The sequence below is a fragment of the Oncorhynchus clarkii genome, unplaced genomic scaffold (assembly GCF_045791955.1).
Source record: "Oncorhynchus clarkii lewisi isolate Uvic-CL-2024 unplaced genomic scaffold, UVic_Ocla_1.0 unplaced_contig_13735_pilon_pilon, whole genome shotgun sequence".
NCBI lineage: Eukaryota > Metazoa > Chordata > Actinopteri > Salmoniformes > Salmonidae > Oncorhynchus > Oncorhynchus clarkii.
The window spans coordinates 1-21,144 of NW_027258514.1; the positions used below are offsets into that span (position 1 = coordinate 1).

General features: G+C 46.4%; 3 protein-coding genes across 4 annotated transcripts; 1 reads left to right on the forward strand and 2 right to left on the reverse strand.

Annotated features, from left to right (window-relative positions):
* Positions 1 to 1,996: 1,996 nt before the first annotated feature.
* LOC139397149 (general transcription factor 3C polypeptide 3-like) lies at positions 1,997 to 5,293 on the reverse strand (the record flags this gene model as incomplete). The annotated part of the gene is made up of 6 exons (XM_071144021.1): positions 5,078 to 5,293; positions 4,811 to 4,922; positions 4,366 to 4,631; positions 3,980 to 4,103; positions 2,729 to 2,920; positions 1,997 to 2,162 (listed from the first exon to the last, which is right to left on the reverse strand). Coding segments are annotated over exons 1-6 (959 nt in total), but the record flags the coding sequence as incomplete, so codon positions are not given.
* A 316-nt stretch (positions 5,294 to 5,609) lies between these two features.
* LOC139397152 (PEST proteolytic signal-containing nuclear protein-like) lies at positions 5,610 to 9,058 on the forward strand. Of its 2 annotated transcripts, none has more exons than XM_071144024.1 (5): positions 5,610 to 5,665; positions 6,416 to 6,639; positions 6,722 to 6,796; positions 7,453 to 7,505; positions 7,949 to 9,058. In XM_071144024.1, exons 1-5 carry the CDS (start codon positions 5,617 to 5,619, stop codon positions 8,061 to 8,063), a joined length of 516 nt encoding a protein of 171 aa, XP_071000125.1. In that variant the 5' UTR covers positions 5,610 to 5,616; the 3' UTR covers positions 8,064 to 9,058. The 2 variants fall into 2 exon arrangements, with proteins under 2 accessions (XP_071000125.1, XP_071000127.1); XM_071144026.1 differs by having other exon boundaries at positions 5,613 to 5,665; positions 6,419 to 6,639.
* A 2,015-nt stretch (positions 9,059 to 11,073) lies between these two features.
* On the reverse strand, positions 11,074 to 20,903 carry LOC139397154 (interleukin-18 receptor accessory protein-like). Its single transcript, XM_071144027.1, has 10 exons — positions 20,744 to 20,903; positions 20,329 to 20,590; positions 19,106 to 19,268; positions 18,108 to 18,285; positions 17,819 to 17,884; positions 15,499 to 15,628; positions 14,704 to 14,867; positions 14,169 to 14,306; positions 12,252 to 12,419; positions 11,074 to 11,838 (listed from the first exon to the last, which is right to left on the reverse strand). Exons 1-10 carry the CDS (start codon positions 20,847 to 20,849, stop codon positions 11,249 to 11,251), a joined length of 1,965 nt encoding a protein of 654 aa, XP_071000128.1. The 5' UTR covers positions 20,850 to 20,903; the 3' UTR covers positions 11,074 to 11,248.
* Between the last annotated feature and the right edge of the window lie 241 nt (positions 20,904 to 21,144).

Sequence of the window (21,144 nt, forward strand, 5' to 3'; positions counted from 1 at the left end):
TGAACCTAACACACATCCCTGTTACACACTGAACCTAACACACTGAACCTAACACACATCACTGTTACACACTGAACCTAACACACTGAACCTAACACACATCACTGTTACACACTGAACCTAACACACTGAACCTAATACACTGAACCTAACACACATCACTGTTACACACTGAACCTAACACACTGAACCTAACACACTGAACCTAATACACTGAACCTAACACACATCACTGTTACACACTGAACCTAACACACATCACTGTTACACACTGAACCTAACACACATCACTGTTACACACTGAACCTAACACACTGAACCTAACACACATCACTGTTACACACTGAACCTAACACACTGAACCTAACACACACACATCACTGTTACACACTGAACCTAACACACACACACACACATCACTGTTACACACTGAACCTAACACACACACACACACATCACTGTTACACACTGAACCTAATACACTGAACCTAACACACATCACTGTTACACACTGAACCTAACACACTGAACCTAACACACTGAACCTAACACACATCACTGTTACACACTGAACCTAACACACTGAACCTAACACACTGAACCTAACACACATCACTGTTACACACTGAACCTAACACACATCACCGTTACACACTGAACCTAACACACATCACCGTTACACACTGAACCTAACACCCATCACTGTTACACACTGAACCTAACACACTGAACCTAACACACATTACTGTTACACATTGAACCTAACACACTGAACCTAACACACTGAACCTAACACACATCACTGTTACACACTGAACCTAACACACATCACTGTTACACACTGAACCTAACACACTGAACCTAACACACATCAATGTTACACACTGAACCTAACACACTGAACCTAACACACATCACTGTTACACACTGAACCTAACACACTGAACCTAACACACTGAACCTAACACATATCACTGTTACACACTGAACCTAACACACTGAACCTAACACACTGAACCTAACACACACACATCACTGTTACACACTGAACCTAACACACTGAACCTAACACACACACACATCACCGTTACACACTGAACCTAACACACTGAACCTAACACACTGAACCTAACACACTGAACCTAACACACATCCCTGTTACACACTGAACCTAACACACTGAACCTAACACACATCACTGTTACACACTGAACCTAACACACTGAACCTAACACACATCACTGTTACACACTGAACCTAACACACTGAACCTAATACACTGAACCTAACACACATCACTGTTACACACTGAACCTAACACACTGAACCTAACACACTGAACCTAATACACTGAACCTAACACACATCACTGTTACACACTGAACCTAACACACATCACTGTTACACACTGAACCTAACACACATCACTGTTACACACTGAACCTAACACACTGAACCTAACACACATCACTGTTACACACTGAACCTAACACACTGAACCTAACACACACACATCACTGTTACACACTGAACCTAACACACACACACACACATCACTGTTACACACTGAACCTAACACACACACACACACATCACTGTTACACACTGAACCTAATACACTGAACCTAACACACATCACTGTTACACACTGAACCTAACACACTGAACCTAACACACTGAACCTAACACACATCACTGTTACACACTGAACCTAACACACTGAACCTAACACACTGAACCTAACACACATCACTGTTACACACTGAACCTAACACACATCACCGTTACACACTGAACCTAACACACATCACCGTTACACACTGAACCTAACACCCATCACTGTTACACACTGAACCTAACACACATCACCGTTACACACTGAACCTAACACCCCCATTGCTTGTGTGTATTGTCTGTATCTATACAGGTGTGAATGAGTTTGTACAGTATCTGGTTGTGTGTTTCTGTGTACACGTGCAGGGCGGACTAGCCTCACTTGGCCATGTCTCGTGACAGCTGCATGAAGTGCTCCCCGTCAGTAGGGGGCAGTAGGTTGAGGATACGACGGTACCCGTCCATGGACTGCTTGTGTTCCCCCACCTGCTCATACAGGCTGCAACGTTCCCATAGGTAGCGCACATTACTGGGGTCATACTTAATGGCTGAGAGGGAGGGAGGGAGACACAGACAGACAGAGAGCGAGACAGAGAGCGAGACAGACAGAGAGAGAGACAGACAGAGAGAGAGACAGACAGAGAGAGAGACAGACAGAGACAGGGGGAGGAAGAAACAGGGATAGAGAAATGTGTTAGGAGACAATTATTTCAGTGAGGTTGCCATTGATTGATTGAAATTCTTAGATAATTAAAATGAGTAGCTCAAGCCGGAGACAACACTAGTTGGCCATCAGTATACTGGCCATCAGTATCAGTACCGGAGATACTGGCCATCAGTATCAGTACCGGAGATACTGGCCATCAGTATCAGTACCGGAGATACTGGCCATCAGTATCAGTACCGGAGATACTGGCCATCAGTATCAGTACCGGAGATACTGGCCATCAGTATCAGTACCGGAGATACTGGCCATCAGTATCAGTACCGGAGATACTGGCCATCAGTATCAACCACCTCTAACTAGCAGTAAATCAATCAAATAAATAACATATTTTAGCAGTTTGAGGTCAGGGGTCAGAGGGCCAGGGTTAGAGGTCAGGGGTCACCTCACCTTTGGTGTAGCAGATGATGGCCTGCCTGATGTTGTCCTGCTCCAGAGACATGTCGGCCAGCTTGACCCACTCCTCACAGTCGCTGGGGTTGAGATGAGCAGCGATCAGGCCAAACTGTAGAGACTTCTCCATGTCCCCCTGGTCTTCATAGATCATAGCCAGGGTGGAGAAGGGCTCGTAGGCCAGCGGGGCTGGTGGGAGAATGGTGAATAGAAGGGTTAGATGGGACTCAATTTTAGTCAGCGTATAACAGGAAGGCCTCCCTCATTGACACTCCCTGGTTAATATATATATTTTTAAAGACAACTTTGATGAATTCAGATCAGTCAGTAATGCTGCATTCATGACAAGTCGGAAACTCTGAACCTCCCAGTTAAAATGAACATAAGCTATTTGGGTAGAGCTACCTATTGGATGATTCTGATACTTTCCAAGTGGGAAATTCGGATATCATCTTTCTCAGAGTTTTCAGTTTCCTAGTTACAGCATGTCCTGAATGCAGCATAAGTCTCTACAATTGAATTGAGATGGCTACTATAGCAGTGTCTAGTGACAAATAAATGCCCTGTCTGTTCCTTGGTCTGTTCCTCCTCTGGCCTGGAATACTGCCCACCCTGTCTGATTATCTCCTCTGTCCTGAACACTACCCACCCTGTCTGATGATCTCCTCTGTCCTGAACACTACCCATCCTGTCTGATGATCTCCTCTGTCCTGAACACTACCCATCCTGTCTGATGATCTCCTCTGTCCTGGACACTGCCCATCCTGTCTGATGACTGAACACTACCTACCCTGTCTGATGATCTCCTCTGTCCTGAACACTACCCATCCTGTCTGATGATCTCCTCTGTCCTGAACACTACCCATCCTGTCTGATGATCTCCTCTGTCCTGAACACTACCCATCCTGTCTGATGATCTCCTCTATCCTGGAACACTACCCATCCTGTCTGATGATCTCCTCTGTCCTGAACACTACCCATCCTGTCTGATGATCTCCTCTGTCCTGGACACTGCCCATCCTGTCTGATGATCTCCTCTGTCCTGAACACTACCTACCCTGTCTGATGATCTCCTCTGTCCTGAACACTACCCATCCTGTCTGATGATCTCCTCTGTCCTGAACACTACCCATCCTGTCTGATGATCTCCTCTGTCCTGAACACTACCCATCCTGTCTGATGATCTCCTCTATCCTGGAACACTACCCATCCTGTCTGATGATCTCCTCTGTCCTGAACACTACCTACCCTGTCTGATGATCTCCATACACATCAGGACGGCGTCCTCCTTGTCTCCGCGGGCGTAACGGATGTTGGCTTCTCCCATGAGGCCCCTTAGGGCCCGGGGCAGCTTGCTGCGGTTACGTCTCTCCTGAACAGTACACAATCACCATCAATAGTCCCATGTCAACAAACACTGCATCCTGACCAAGTGCAACAGAAGCGTTTCAGTGAACCCGGCGCAAATGGTGACTAGCCTAACTCTGCCTGAGACGAGTCATAATTAAACTATTATTGCATACACAACACATCTATTGTCAAACTATGGCTAACTGATCTAATGTCAAGGCTCAGAGGGCTAACAGTCTTGTGAACCCTGTTAGAATGAAGACGGGCCTTTATCTCATTTTCACCTTCATCATCTTCTTGTTCTCTCGGTTAAGCTCCATTTCCAGAGCAAAGACATCCCCAGCTGAGGGCCCTTCCTCATCTCCCTTAGCTTCAACCTTCCTCTCCTCCTCTGAATCCTCCTCTTCCTCTTCTTCATAATCGTCATCGTTGTCTTCATCATCATCCTCCTCCTCTTCCTCTTCCTCAGTCTGTTCAGTCTCTGTTCCCTCCTCCATCATCGAGGCAAAGGCCTTCTGGACAGAGGGGCTGACGCCTTCCTCGGGATCCGCTGGCAAGGACAGAAGAGGTGGATAGTTGGCATACAACAATGACTTGACTGGAATTGCATAAGAATACATGAAGAGTGCCTAGGCTTTAGCTCAGCGGGCTAATTGAAGATTGTGGGAAGCAGAATATCCATGTTCCGAACCCAAGCAGTCACATGACTGAACAAGTGGAGACACACACCTGCGGGCCGTTTTTGAGAACATTTTCTCGGACTGCGGCCGTGGGAAGTGCTGGGGAGAGTGTCATCTGGTCCAATCTCTTCATCTTCCTCTGAACGCCCTTCGTTCGATACCTGAGAGAAGAGATCCGAGATGAGATGCTTTCAACACAGGCATTTGTGAAAGGCGTTCCAGTAGCACATATTTTATCATTGCGAGCTCCAAAACTTGTACACAAGTTTGATATTTTCAACGTTAATACAGCATGCAGAGTGGATGTCCCACTTACCTTCAATTTAGCTTTTCTTTCCTCTCTCCGTATTTCAAACTCCTCGAATGAAATTCTTCCCTCCAGGTAGTCAATGAGCTCTGAACTGAACCCCGACATCTCACCGACTAACTAAAACGATTTACGGTGTTTAAAAACACGTAAAACAATGATGATAATTCTCATTGTAAACATTTCATTTTGACAACACGAGTGGCACCGGCGACTGTTAATGACGTAATTTCAAAACGACAGAAGTTCTTCTTCGACGCTTCAAAAGGTAGATTTGTAAATCGTTACACACCGCCACCTATCGATTAATGCATGAACCACAAAAAATACTCATAAACAAACAGAGACAAATGCACACATAAAGTATCTGATAACGACAATACATTGGTATATTATTCTTTGATGATTTCGGTATGAATCATTGGGAGTAAGTTCGTTTTTGGTTGTTGTTGTGGTCAGACAATTCCTATTCCAGAACGACAGGTGGCGCTGTTCTGTAGCAACTCGTTAGAGAAATCCCATTCGCTTCTTCCATCGTCACTGATGTTATGGCGGACTACAACAAGCACAGCAGCAAGCGGCTCTCCGATGATGGAGGTGATACTAGTACATCTTTAGGGGCAATGTATCGCTGTCTTGTCGAAATAAGACTAGAAGTATAACGTTACATCGACCACCTGTAACTAATACAACATTCCCATGCTCATCGTGTCCGCTTGTGAACGGAGCTTCGGCCTGTCCCCATTCAGCTAGCTAGATAGCAGCCATTGATGTAACGTTAGCAGGTTTCCAATGAAACTAGATAGCTGGTTTTATTAGCTAGTTAGCTTTACGCGAGATCGCTAGGTTAGCCATTGCAGCTGCTCATGTATGATGGAGCAATGTTTACGATTGTTTTTCAAATACTTTTGTCGGTAAACACAACTAATATGGGCTTCACTTGGCATGCAGCCAGTTTCAAAAAGAAGACACATTTAGCTAGCTAAGACAGATAAATGCATAGGATGCAACATGCGTTGAACGTAAAAAAAATCTGTAACATGATATGCAATAAACTATAGGCTATGCATGCACATATGCTATGTGGAAAATTGCAATAGTGTTAAAATAACTAGCTAGGTTTATGACCAAAATACCGAGCATAACCGCAACAGTAGTGGGAGTGTTTGGTGCTTTCACACACCAACTTCCAAACAGGTTCACCCATAAAATTAGGAATTCCTTTAATAGGATCTCTATGGGTTCACCCACCTACCGGTAACCCGGCAACCACTCCCAGGTAACAGTAGCTCATCCTTGGTTTCCCAGGCAACAGTTGCTCACCTTGGTAAGTTGTTTCGCCTCCAGCAGGACCGGAGGAGAAGGAAGGCAGTGTGAAAACTAAGACTGTCTCTTCCAGCACTGGAGGAGGGGGGAAACGCTCGGCCCAGGAGGTCAGCCCTGGCCCGGGGAAGGTGTCCACCTCGAGCCACCCGGTACCCCCAGCCCCCAAAGTCTCCAAGATAGGATTTGGTCTGATCAGCCAGCCTATAAAGAAGCCTGCGCCCATCTCCATCAAGCTGGGTGCTAGTGTGAGTACCATTAGGGTTAGTGTGTGTGTGACATCTATCTCAGTGTGTGTGGTTGACAGATGTGTGTATCTCTCCATTTTAGAAACCCAAAGAGCCTGTACCTGTACCTGCCAAGAAACCAGCTCTGGCCTCGGTTTTCAATGTTGACTCTGATGATGTGAGTTAAGGGCTGGCTTCATTTCGGCTGGCACCGAGCCAAACTTGGCTAGCCGAACCGAACGAGAGTGCTTGCATACTCCCTTAAAATAACTTTGCTGGAAAAATTTGAAAAAAGCTGCAATAGTACTGTTTGTCCATTTTGAGACACCGTAGCCAGTATACACTTCCTCAAAATAGTCCGAATTAATAAAAAAAGAACTCAAGAAATGTAATTAGTTTAGAAGTTGTTTTTTTCCCGTGTAAGTTCACATCTAACTAAGATGTTTCTTGCAGTATTTTTCAAAGAAAAGTCATCTCTCATTGAATGACAGACTATACTGAAGAATCCCTACTGTTGACCAATCAGAGACGAAGGAGCGTACACTTCCGCTCCGAACTTCGGCTTGCCTCTGTTGTGTACCCAAACACCTGAAAAACCCTTCACCGAAATCCAAAACAAACAAAAATGTCACAAAATGACATCACAATATATGCACAAACTGTTTTGGTTGGGAAGCATGCGTACGCCTTCATACACACACACACACACACCACACGATATCCCAATAGATTAATAGGTTGTGCAAACAAACTGTCATATGCAGTGAAACATCAATGTTGATGCCTGTGCTCTAACCACAGAGCTGTAATAACAGCTGTTTTCTCCTCTGACAGAGTGAAGAGGAGATGCCTGCAGAAGCCAAGATGAGGATGAAGAACATTGGCAGGTAAGAAGCACAACGTTTGAATTATTATCTCAAAATGTTTTTACAACATCTCACAAATGTTATCTGAAATGCCAGGTTTTCTGACATAATACTCTGTTCATAAATCACTGAAATGTGATGTACCTATTCCTAGATCCTTGTCAAGTATTCTACCCAGTGTGCGTCTCTGAAACGGCATCCTATTGCCTATTAGTTAACTAATATTGACCACTTTGGAGAGACCTCTGGCCCAAAGTATGGCACTATATAGGGAATCGGTTACAATTTTGGGTGGATTTGAACCAGGCGTGATGACCAACACGTGTTTGCATTGGTCATTTGAGCGTGGACCTACTACTAGTCAATGTGATGTTTTCATTTTGGTCAACGCACCAGTTCAGACCGCAGTGGTTCCAGCAACCTTTAGGTCCACTACCACACATAACTCTCTATGTTCACCTCAGGGAGACGCCCACGTCAGCAGGCCCCAACTCCTTCAACAAGGGGAAGCAGGGATTCTCCGACCACCAGAAGCTCTGGGAGAGGAAGCTCAAGTCTCAGACGGACACTGACCAATAGGGCTCCACCTCATTGGTTATTAGTCACAGTAAGACCAGTAGGGCTCGGCCTCATTGGTTATTAGTCACAGTAAGACCAGTAGGGCTCGGCCTTACTGGGTTGCTAATGACAACAGTCAAACGGCACACCATGTTTGCTTTTGTGTGGGATGATGTCACCTTGATTGAGTTGCTTTTTCTCTTCGTTTGTCTGTTGACGATGGTGTAAAAACAATGTACATACTGCTATGTAATGATGGTGAGACGTTCGTGCTATCAAGCATATTTTTTTGTTTTGTTTTAAGCGTGTGTGTGTGTGTGTGTGTGTGTGTGTGTGTGTGTGTGTGTGTGTGTGTGTGTGTTATATAGCAGACTGGAGTGGGTGTAGTTCAGAGCAATGAGGATACGTTTTGGGAAAGGGAGCTTCAAGACAACTTAATAATAGTTTGCCTCATCTAGGATATATCACTACCTTATAACAGTCCTGCCAGGGTTTTCACCCCTGGCCTTTCCCTCCCTGTCTGTCATGCCTTTACAGAGTGATCCCAGACAGGAACCATTTCTCCCGTGTCTGAGGTTGACATGTAGAAATATTCATATTAGGACAATAAACGTACATTCAATTCCAAAATGAAATGTCTTTTTTAATGATATTTATGCAACAAAAAAAAAGCAATTGAACCACAATGCACATACCAGTGTATCATATACATTCTTCAAATGCATAAATAATGTAAAGCCTCAATGACAATCTTGATGATGTTACTGGGTATAAGAAGAGGAGCGGAGGACAGTAATTATCAAAGATAACTAAACCAAGATGGACCACAGCCTGTTGTTTCAAAAGGGGAATGAATGAGCCGCAGTGGGCAGAACAAGCGGATGCTTCACATTCACACACCCGGTGAAATATCGCTCTTATTGTTCTATCTGTGCTGTTATATTCTTTCAAAATGGAAAGACGTGACCTAAGCGTTTTTTCCTTCACATAAAGAAACTTAATTATTCCGCTGTCAACAGCTGTCTTTAACTGTAGCTTATGCAAGTATGTTAGGTCCTTCTCTGTACTGTAGTTCGTATGTAATATAAATAAATACTCTACCTCTTCTGGGGTGTATTAACTAGGAAACAAACAGAACTCAACAGAAGCAAGAGAAACTGGGACAGAACCTGAATTTGTTCAATAGAAAGTAGTTTTCGTTGCGAAACATTTTCCGTTTGCCCAAGGTTTTGCTATGGTCCAAAACCTTATGCTACGGTGTGCTTTAAGGACTCTGATCTTTAGCACAGTTATTGGAGAAAAAACCTGACCTGGTTGGTTTAAAAGACTAATTACTGAAAAAAGAATACACCCAGGATCTGCTTTGACTGCCATTTACCAGGAACCACTGCTTTGACTGCCATTTACCAGGAACCACTGCTTTGACTGCCATTTACCAGGAACCACTGCTTTGACTGCTATTTACCAGGAACCACTGCTTTGACTGCTATTTACCAGGAACCACTGCTTTGACTGCTATTTACCAGGAACCACTGCTTTGACTGCCATTTACCAGGAACCACTGCTTTGACTGCTATTTACCAGGAACCACTGCTTTGACTGCTATTTACCAGGAACCACTGCTTTGACTGCCATTTACCAGGAACCACTGCTTTGACTGCTATTTACCAGGAACCACTGCTTTGACTGCTATTTACCAGGAACCACTGCTTTGACTGCCATTTACCAGGAACCACTGCTTTGACTGCTATTTACCAGGAACCACTGCTTTGACTGCCATTTACCAGGAACCACTGCTTTGACTGCTATTTACCAGGAACCACTGCTTTGACTGCCATTTACCAGGAACCACTGCTTTGACTGCTATTTACCAGGAACCACTGCTTTGACTGCTATTTACCAGGAACCACTGCTTTGACTGCCATTTACCAGGAACCACTGCTTTGACTGCTATTTACCAGGAACCACTGCTTTGACTGCTATTTACCAGGAACCACTGCTTTGACTGCTATTTACCAGGAACCACTGCTTTGACTGCTATTTACCAGGAACCACTGCTTTGACTGCCATTTACCAGGAACCACTGCTTTGACTGCTATTTACCAGGAACCACTGCTTTGACTGCCATTTACCAGGAACCACTGCTTTGACTGCCATTTACCAGGAACCACTGCTTTGACTGCTATTTACCAGGAACCACTGCTTTGACTGCCATTTACCAGGAACCACTGCTTTGACTGCTATTTACCAGGAACCACTGCTTTGACTGCCATTTACCAGGAACCACTGCTTTGACTGCTATTTACCAGGAACCACTGCTTTGACTGCTATTTACCAGGAACCACTGCTTTGACTGCCATTTACCAGGAACCACTGCTTTGACTGCCATTTACCAGGAACCACTGCTTTGACTGCCATTTACCAGGAACCACTGCTTTGACTGCTATTTACCAGGAACCACTGCTTTGACTGCTATTTACCAGGAACCACTGCTTTGACTGCTATTTACCAGGAACCACTGCTTTGACTGCTATTTACCAGGAACCACTGCTTTGACTGCCATTTACCAGGAACCACTGCTTTGACTGCCATTTACCAGGAACCACTGCTTTGACTGCTATTTACCAGGAACCACTGCTTTGACTGCCATTTACCAGGAACCACTGCTTTGACTGCTATTTACCAGGAACCACTGCTTTGACTGCTATTTACCAGGAACCACTGCTTTGACTGCCATTTACCAGGAACCACTGCTTTGACTGCTATTTACCAGGAACCACTGCTTTGACTGCCATTTACCAGGAACCACTGCTTTGACTGCTATTTACCAGGAACCACTGCTTTGACTGCTATTTACCAGGAACCACTGCTTTGACTGCTATTTACCAGGAACCACTGCTTTGACTGCTATTTACCAGGAACCACTGCTTTGACTGCCATTTACCAGGAACCACTGCTTTGACTGCCATTTACCAGGAACCACTGCTTTGACTGCCATTTACCAGGAACCACTGCTTTGACTGCTATTTACCAGGAACCACTGCTTTGACTGCTATTTACCTCATGGAACCTGGTAACCACTACGTTACCAGGTTCCAGGAGGTAACAACACATTCTTAGAAGCAACAACCATGAAACCACAGGTCCCTCAACCCCCCAAAAATATATATACAAGGTGTCAAGTTACTGGAGAACCGCCCTAACGACTACAAAACAGTCCCTCTGTCCTGGGTGTCTGTGTGTCTGTCTAACAGTGTCTGTGTGTCTGTCCCAGTCCCACTCTGGGCTGGCATGGCCTTGTGGAGGGATCTCCAGAACCGTGATCCAGAGTTGGAGCTAGTTATCATCCTTCCCTGGTCCTGGGGGGTCCAGTGCAGAGCAGGCAGGACTCTGATGGCCCTCCGAACTAGTGGGGGCATCGGTGAGGCTGGAGTCACCATGCCCAGGGTGTGAGACAGGGGTAGAGATAGAGGCCTGCTGGTGGTGCTGGGGCTAGGACTGAGGTTGGGGCTGGTGGGGCTAGGACTGGGGCTGGTGGGGCTAGGACTGGGGCTGGTGGGGTTGGGGTTGGGGCTGGTGGTGCTAGGGTTGGGGCTGGTGGTGCTGGGGTTGGGGCTGGTGGTGCTGGGGTTGGGGCTGGTCCAGATGAGGATGAGTCTGAAGTGTGGGTCTTGTTGTAAGGCTCTGATGCCTGTCTCCAGTTCAAACAGACAGGTACTGGCCAGGTAGTCAGGACTCAGGACACACACCAGTCGCCTGCTGCTGCGGATCGCACACACCACATCCTCTGTATACGCTAAAGCACAGAACACACAAACACAAAACCACACAAGTGTCATGCTTGGCAGGCTGACATGATAGCTATGCAGACTGTCCCAATCTGACAGTAGAACAGTGACTCTGAACCACACATTCTTCAGAATACATTTCATTTCAAAGCTGCCATCTCTAGGCCAACTGTCAACGGTAATGTTTTACAGTCTACTCTGGTAATGTGACTGTTTCTATTCACATGGCCTGCTCAACTGTAACCTGAACCTAGATCAGTTTGTGCAGTATAGCCAACTCCTATGGGCGTTGGCTGGCTCTACAGCACAAACTGGTCTGGGATCAGACTAATATGCGTCCTAAATGGCAGCCTTTCTCTATATGGTACCCTACGTTTTAGTAGTACACTAAATAGGGAATAGGATGCAACCTAGAACCCACCTCCGCCCGGCAGCAGGTCTCTCTCTAGCAGAAAGAGGTGGTAGCCCCACTGCCCCTCCAGAACCTTGGGCAGGAGCACCTCCAGCGCCTCCTCTCTTCCTCCTCTCCCCGCCTCCTCAGAGGAAGAGCTGGGCACGTAGGACACAAAGGCATCATATTCCTTGTCATCTACAGAGTCAATACAGGGAAGGAGAGAGAATAGACATTCATCTACAGAGTCAATACAGGGAAGGAGAGAGAAGAGACATTCATCTACAGAGTCAATACAGGGAAGGAGAGAGAAGAGACATTAATCTACAGAGTCAATACAGGGAAGGAGACAGAAGAGACATTCAGGTTACAGTCAATACAGGGAAGGAGATAGAAGAGACATTCATCTACAGGGTCAATACAGTTTATTGATGAATCATTGAAAATAGGTGTTCTTTTTACAATTTCAGGATACTTCCCGAATTGACTGATTTAGGACAGTGATGACCGTTAGGACAGTGATGACAGTTAGGACAGTGATCACAGTTAGGGCAGTGATGACAGTTAGGACAGTGATGACAGTTAGGACAGTGATCACAGTTAGGACAGTGATGCCAGTGATGACAGTTAGGGCAGTGATGACAGTTAGGGCAGTGATGACAGTTAGGACAGTGATCACAGTTAGGACAGTTAGGACAGTGATCACAGTTAGGACAGTGATGACAGTTAGGACAGTGATGACAGTTAGGGCAGTGATCACAGTTAGGACAGTGATCACAGTTAGGACAGTGATGACAGTTAGGACAGTGATCACAGTTAGGACAGTGATGACAGTTAGGACAGTGATCACAGTTATGACAGGGCAGTGATGACAGTTAGGACAGTGATCACAGTTAGGACAGTGATCACAGTTAGGACAGTGATGACAGTTAGGACAGTGATCACAGTTAGGACAGTGATCACAGTTAGGACAGTGATCACAGTTAGGACAGTGATGACAGTGATCACAGTTAGAACAGTTGGGACAGTGATCACAGTTAGGACAGTGATCACAGTTAGGACAGTGATGACAGTTAGAACAGTTATGACAGTGATCACAGTTAGAACAGTTAGGACAGTGATCACAGTTAGAACAGTTATGACAGTGATCACAGTTATGACAGTTAGGACAGTGATGACAGTTATGACAGTGATCACAGTTAGGACAGTGATGGCAGTGATCACAGTTAGGACAGTGATGACAGTTAGGACAGTGATCACAGGACAGTGATGACAGTGATCACAGTTAGGACAGTGATCACAGTTAGGATAGTGATGACAGTTATGACAGTGATCACAGTTAGAACAGTTAGGACAGTGATGACAATTAGGACAGTGATGACAGTTAGGACAGTGATGATAGTTAGGACAGTTATGACAGTGATCACAGTTAGAACAGTTAGGACAGTGATCACAGTTAGGGCAGTGATGACAATTAGGACAGTGATCACAGTGATGACAGTTAGGACAGTGATGACAGTTAGGACAGTGATCACAGTTAGAACAGTTATGACAGTTATGACGTAATTTCAAAGAACTGACAACAACTGGCTTTTTTTTCCAGAACACCCAGCCATATTTCTGTGTGGTTTGAGGTTGTAACTAGTCAAGTTGAAACAGTCATTTCCTGATGGCTAGATTTGAGGTTTGCCTAGATGCTAGATAGCTTTTATCTGACAGTGTGTGTTTTCATGTGTGTGTAAGATTGGGAGTGGAGGAGATGGACACCATATATCAACCATTAGATACTTGGTAAGAATGGGAGGAGAAAACCCTAAATTAAGATATCCTGTGATTTGTTTTCCTTATATCTTATCTTATCTTATCTGTCTGTCTGTCTGTCTGTCTGTCTGTCTGTCTGAGTGAGTGAGTGAGTGAGTGAGAGAGAGAGAGAGATGTGTTTCTGACCTGTGGTGGTCTGTTTGTATGGGAGGTAGATTCTGTAGAGAATAGAGATCTCTAGCCAGTAGACGTGCACTGTAATGCCCATCCCAGCTACAAACAGCAGAGACACCACCGGACACACTATCACCAGCACACGGGAAACTGAAACAACATTACAAAATACACATTATAAACGGGGTGGTTCCAGTCCTGAATGCTGATTGGCTGACAGCCGTATACCACGGGTATGACAAAACATTTATTTTTACTGCTCTAACTACGTTGGTAACCAGTTAGGCTAACCTTGGTACCCAGAACCAAATCAGATGCAATGAGAGACTAGGGCTGCGTTCCAATAATCTCTACTTCCTCTAGATGTGTGAACTTGTTCATTACTCCCAACCAATTGAAAAGCATTGGATTGGACCAGGCAGGTGCCAGAGGGAGTTGTCATAAAACAGTCATTTCATTCAAAATCCATGAAGGGAAGTGAACAAGTGCACACTTGGGGAGAAAGGAGAGATGATTGAGATGCACCCCATCAGTATTCTTCTGGTACCTGCAGATTTCCTTGTCAGCCTGATGGTGGCGCTGCTGTTGCCTACAGAGTTCTGGGCCAGACAGGTGAAGGTGGAGTCCAGGTGTAGCTGGGTCACCTCTGGGATTTGAGCTGTCCTGGTGACCGTGAACTCCAACTCTTCAATACTCCTTTCCCACACCTGCCTGGAGAGGAACCAGAAGGTGACCCTCTGGTCGACTACGAAAAGCCAACTGACATTTACTCCTGAGGTGCTGACCTGTTGCACCCTCGACAACTAATGTGATTATTATTATTGGACCATGCTGGTCATTTATGAACATTTGAACATCTTGGCCATGTTCTGTTATAATCTCCACCCGGCACAGCCAGAAGAGGACTGGCCACCCCACATAGCCTGGTTCCTCTCTAGGTTTCTTCCAAGGTTCCTGCCTTTCTAGGGAGTTTTTCCTAGCCACCGTGCTTCTACACCTGCATTTCTTGCTGTTTGGGGTTTTAGGCTGGATTTCTGTACAGCACTTTGAGATATCAGCTGATGTAAGAAGGGCTGTATAAATATATTTGATTTGATTTGATTTGGTTGTTGCCCAAATGGCATCCTGTTCTCTATAAAGTACACTGTGCACTATGTAGGGACTAGGGTGCCATTTTGGGACGTAGGCATAGCCTACAGTGATACACATTGTTATTTTAATGATAGGTGGGGTGCCTGACAAAAACAAGTTTAATGAATGAATCATTCCATTCATTAATGTTAATGCTTAATATACAATAATACATGACGAGCATCAACAACAAGAATGAGATCCAACTCACTGTGCTTCCATCTCCATCAGATTCATCATGCCTTCATGGTTGCTATGGGAACTGATCCACCACTGGACCACTGGGTCAAAGGTCCTCTGGAACCCAAAATGCACCTGACAGCTCAGATTATGAGGCTCCCCTGGGGAATAGAGGGTTGATATAAGGACTAGGTTGCATCCCCATTACCTATATAGTGCACTACCTCATAGGGCTCTAGTCTAAAGTAGTGCACTACCCCATAGGGCTCTGGTCTAAAGTAGTGCACTACCCCATAGGTCTCTGGTCTAAAGTAGTGCACTACCCCATAGGGCTCTGGTCTAAAGTAGTGCACTACCCCATAGGGCTCTGGTCTAAAGTAGTGCACTACCCCATAGGGCTGTGGTCTAAAGTAGTGCACTACCCCATAGGGCTCTGGTCTAAAGTAGTGCACTACCCCATAGGGCTCTGGTCTAAAGTAGTGCACTACCCCATAGGGCTCTGGTCTAAAGTAGTGCACTACCCCATAGGGATCTGGTCTAAAGTAGTGCACTACCCCATAGGGCTCAGGTCTAAAGTAGTGCACTACCCCATAGGGCTCTGGTCTAAAGTAGTGCACTACCCCATAGGGCTCTGGTCTAAAGTAGTGCACTACCCCATAGGGCTCTGGTCTAAAGTAGTGCACTACCCCATAGGGCTCTGGTCTAAAGTAGTGCACTACCCCATAGGGCTCTGGTCTAAAGTAGTGCACTACCCCATAGGGATCTGGTCTAAAGTAGTGCACTACCCCATAGGGCTCTGGTCTAAAGTAGTGCACTACCCCATAGGTCTCTGGTCTAAAGTAGTGCACTACCCCATAGGGCTCTGGTCTAAAGTAGTGCACTACCCCATAGGTCTCTGGTCTAAAGTAGTGCACTACCCCATAGGTCTCTGGTCTAAAGTAGTGCACTACCCCATAGGGCTCTGGTCTAAAGTAGTGCACTACCCCATAGGGCTCTGGTCTAAAGTAGTGCACTACCCCATAGGGCTCTGGTCTAAAGTAGTGCACTACCCCATAGGGCTCTGGTCTAAAGTAGTGCACTACCCCATAGGGATCTGGTCTAAAGTAGTGCACTACCCCATAGGGCTCTGGTCTAAAGTAGTGCACTACCCCATAGGGCTCTGGTCTAAAGTAGTGCACTACCTCATAGGTCTCTGGTCTAAAGTAGTGCACTACCCCATAGGGCTCTGGTCTAAAGTAGTGTACTACCCCATAGGGCTCTGGTCTAAAGTAGTGCACTACCCCATAGGGATCTGGTCTAAAGTAGTGCACTACCCCATAGGGCTCTGGTCTAAAGTAGTGCACTACCCCATAGGGCTCTGGTCTAAAGTAGTGCACTACCCCATAGGGCTCTGGTCTAAAGTAGTGCACTACCCCATAGGGCTCTGGTCTAAAGTAGTGCACTACCCCATATGTCTCTGGTCTAAAGTAGTGCACTACCCCATAGGGCTCTGGTCTAAAGTAGTGCACTACCCCATAGGTCTCTGGTCTAAAGTAGTGCACTACCCCATAGGGCTCTGGTCTAAAGTAGTGCACTACCCTATAGGGCTCTGGTCTAAAGTAGTGCACTACCCCATAGGTCTCTAGTCTAAAGTAGTGCACTACCCCATAGGGCTCTGGTCTAAAGTAGTGTACTACCCCATAGGGCTCTGGTCTAAAGTAGTGCACTACCCCATATGTCTCTGGTCTACAGTAGTGCACTACCCTATAGGGCTCTGGTCTAAAGTAGTGCACTACCCCATAGGGCTCTGGTCTAAAGTAGTGCACTACCCCATAGGGCTCTGGTCTAAAGTAGTGCACTACCCCATAGGGCTCTGGTCTAAAGTAGTGCACTACCCCATAGGGCTCTGGTCTAAAGTAGTGCACTACCTCATAGGGCTCTGGTCTAAAGTAGTGCACTACCCCATAGGTCTCTGGTCTAAAGTAGTGCACTACCCTATAGGGCTCTGGTCTAAAGTAGTGCACTACCCCATATGTCTCTGGTCTACAGTAGTGCACTACCCCATAGGGCTCTGGTCTAAAGTAGTGCACTACCCCATAGGGCTCTGGTCTAAAGTAGTGCACTACCCCATAGGGCTCTGGTCTAAAGTAGTGCACTACCCCATAGGGCTCTGGTCTAAAGTAGTGCACTACCCCATAGGGCTCTGGTCTAAAGTAGTGCACTACCCTATAGGGCTCTGGTCTAAAGTAGTGCACTATATAGGGAATAAGATGCCATTTAGGACGAAGCCATAAACTGGAGAAACACAGTGATCCTACTCTATACACCAGCCATCATCAAATCAATCATTCAACCTCAGGCTCTGCACTCACCCAGCTCCACGCCCTCCTCGTTGCCATGGGGATAAGTAATCTGTGGAGGGTCTTTGGTGTCAGCGGCTGTGGAGGTAAAAGTGACATTTACTAGAATGTGTGTGTACAGTATGTGTACGAGCATGTGTGGTGTGTGTGCGATTCGTAAGTGCGTGCATGTGATCGTGCTTGTGTGGTGTGTGTATGGGTGTGTGTTCATCTGAACGCTCTTGTGTGGTGTGTGTATGGGCGTGCGTTCATCTTGTGTGTTGGGAGACAGAGCCTGCAGCGACAGTCCTCCCGTACTTACGTATGACCGAGACGTTAACAGATCTCCTGACTGTCCAGGGGATCCCGTTTTCTTCGTAGGTGTAGTCACAGAAATACACTGTAGCATCACTCACATAGACAGTGCCCAGCAGAAGAGTATACCTGTCTACCACAGAGATAGTCCTCTTATCCTGTATCTCACACACAGGCCTGGCATCCTGCAGAGAAACCCATGATGTAAAGCCATTATTCACTTGTTTGCCTGTTCAGTGGTTTGTTCATTTCTTTGTCCGTTCGTCTATTTATTCCATGCATGTGTTGACCTGTCACAGGTGAGCAGGTGTGTAACCGGTCACATGGGTGTGTAAGGCTTGTACTTGTGTTTACTAAAGGTTAGGAGTTTGTGTAAAGTCTTAGATGCAGTGGAATGATACCATAATTACATTCTGAAGAGAAACAAACATCAGGTAAAACCTGCAGTCCATCAATATACCACCCACCCACCTACCTACCCACCCACCTACCTACCCACCCACCTACCCAACCAACCACCCACCTACACACCTACCCAACCAACCAACCACCCACCTACCCACCTACCCACCCACCCACCCAACCAACCAACCACCCACCCACCCACCCACCCACCTACACACCTACCCACCTACCCACCTACACACCTACCTACACACCCACCCAACCAACCACCCACCTACCCACCTACACACCCACCCAACCAACCACCCACCTACACACCCACCCAACCAACCACCCACCTACCCACCCACCCATCCACCACCCACCTACACCACCCACCCACCCAACCAACCCCACCCACCCATCCAACCACCCACCTACACCCACCCAACCTCCCACCCACCCACCCACCCACCCACCTACACACCCACCCACCCATCCACTCACCAACCCACCCACCCACAAACCCACCCACAACCATCCAACCAACCATCCATCGATCCACCCAACCATCCAACCATCCATCCATTCATCCATCCAAAAATCTGCTGGAATAATCACCTTGTACCATGTGACCTCTGACCTCTGTGTCCGACATTTGATCCCAGGGCATGGGATCCTGCCACCTTTGCCCAGAACCAGAGTGACTCTGTTCTCCTCTGTGTCCCTGCACCCCAGGCTGGCCCTCTCCAGCACCTCCACATAGACGTGGATCACCATACCACTGTGATAATAACAACACACATTCAAATTCACACATTGTGTCTTGGAAAGGTCAAATATAGGCAAACTGTTTTTCAAAATCAAACCCAGGCAAACGGTTCAAAGTAAGTAACCGCATTTGTACTGTCTTTGTGAAGGCGTTTTGGTCCTGAAGAGAATTCATGTAATGACGTGGCATGTTTTGGAGAGTTACACTACTTCACTTCATCCGTCCATTCCACCAAAGCTTCTCTCACTTCTTCTGATCAAAGGGCAGGAAACAGAGAGAGGGGCCTACCCAAACAGAGTCAATACAGACTACCTACCCTGTGGAAACAGAGAGAGGGGCCTACCCAAACAGAGTCAATACAGACTACCTACCCTGTGGAAACAGAGAGAGGGGCCTACCCAAACAGAGTCAATACAGACTACCTACCCTGTGGAAACAGAGAGAGGGGCCTACCCAAACAGAGTCAATACAGACTACCTACCCTGTGGAAACAGAGAGAGGGGCCTACCCAAACAGAGTCAATACAGACCACCTACCCTGTGGAAACAGAGAGAGGGGTCTACCCAAACAGAGTCAATACAGACTACCTACCCTGTGGAAACAGAGAGAGGGGCCTACCCAAACAGAGTCAACACAGACTACCTACCCTGTGAAACAGAGAGAGGGGCCTACCCAAACAGAGTAAAAACGGACTACCTACCCTGTGAAAGAGAGAGAGGGGCCTACCCAAACAGAGTAAAAACGGACTACCTACCCTGTGAAACAGAGAGAGGGGCCTACCCAAACAGAGTGAAAACGGACTACCTACCCTGTGAAACAGAGAGAGGGGCCTACCCAAACAGAGTCAATACAGACTACCTACCCTGTGAAACAGAGAGAGGGGCCTACCCAAACAGAGTCAATACAGACTACCTACCCTGTGAAACAGAGAGAGGGGCCTACCCAAACAGAGTCAATACAGACTACCTACCCTGTGAAACAGAGAGAGGGGCCTACCCAAACAGAGTCAATACAGGTGACCTATCCTGTGAAAGAGAAGGGCCTACCCAAAGACCGTCAACAGACTACCTACCCTGTGTGGCATGTGTACTTCCCAGAGTCCTTTGCAGTAACGGTAGAGAACCAGAGCGCGTTCCCCCTTCCTGTCACGGCCCCGTCATCTCTGTCTCTGTTGGTTTCCCCCTCGGCCTTCGACCAATCAGCTTCCTCAGAGCTGGCTGTGATGTTGTAGAGGCGCTCACAGAGGCCGGCGGACTGTGGTTTGGTACATTGCATGACAAACCCCTCCCCAGAGAAAGCTTTGTAGCCGTACGTCTCTGAGCCTGGCTTCAAACCTACACGTGTCAGACATCTCTCATTCCACACAGATGTACGTATAATGCAATTAATACTGAAGGCATATGATATGTCTACATGCACATGGATTTTACCTGGTAAAAATCTATAAATGTTGTTTTATACAATTGTTTGATAATAAAGATAAGTACCTTCTTCCTTGTCCCAGAGACTTTCACAGAAGTATCTCTGCAGAAAACATGCGATGATGGCTAAAGCCAGTGACGGTCCAGGGTGCATCACTCCGTAAAACTTCATTCATTCCAATATCAAACCCACCACTTCCTTCATTCCAATATCAAACCCACCACTTCCTTCATTCCAATATCAAACCCACCACTGCGTGTCATAACTGTCACAAGGATCTGGGTTTCCTGGAAACAGAATCTCTTTCACCACTCTAAAACCAGATAAATAACTGTCAGTCCCTTCCTTTCCTAGTAAATGAAAAGGGACGCATCTGAACTAGTTTCCCTGCGTTCCACTGCTCTGTTCTCCTTTAGCCACTAGTCTGTGCAGCTTGCCTCTTAGACGGTTGGAAACCAATCATATC

What these genes read in the sequence shown, in the direction of transcription:
- LOC139397152 (XM_071144024.1), top strand. Translation starts at nt 5,617, where the DNA reads ATGGCGGACTACAACAAGCACAGCAGCAAGCGGCTCTCCGATGATGGA. An exon ending in TCAATGTTGACTCTGATGAT is followed by an intron (nt 6,797 to 7,452) that starts GTGAGTTAAGGG and finishes CTCCTCTGACAG; the next exon opens with AGTGAAGAGGAGATGCCTGC. An exon ending in AGGATGAAGAACATTGGCAG is followed by an intron (nt 7,506 to 7,948) that starts GTAAGAAGCACA and finishes TGTTCACCTCAG; the next exon opens with GGAGACGCCCACGTCAGCAG.
- LOC139397154 (XM_071144027.1), bottom strand. Translation starts at nt 20,849, where the DNA reads ATGAAGTTTTACGGAGTGATGCACCCTGGACCGTCACTGGCTTTAGCC. An exon ending in CTGATGGAGATGGAAGCACA is followed by an intron (nt 14,868 to 15,498) that starts GTGAGTTGGATC and finishes GTTCCTCTCCAG; the next exon opens with GCAGGTGTGGGAAAGGAGTA. An exon ending in ATACAAACAGACCACCACAG is followed by an intron (nt 12,420 to 14,168) that starts GTCAGAAACACA and finishes TTGACTCTGTAG; the next exon opens with ATGACAAGGAATATGATGCC.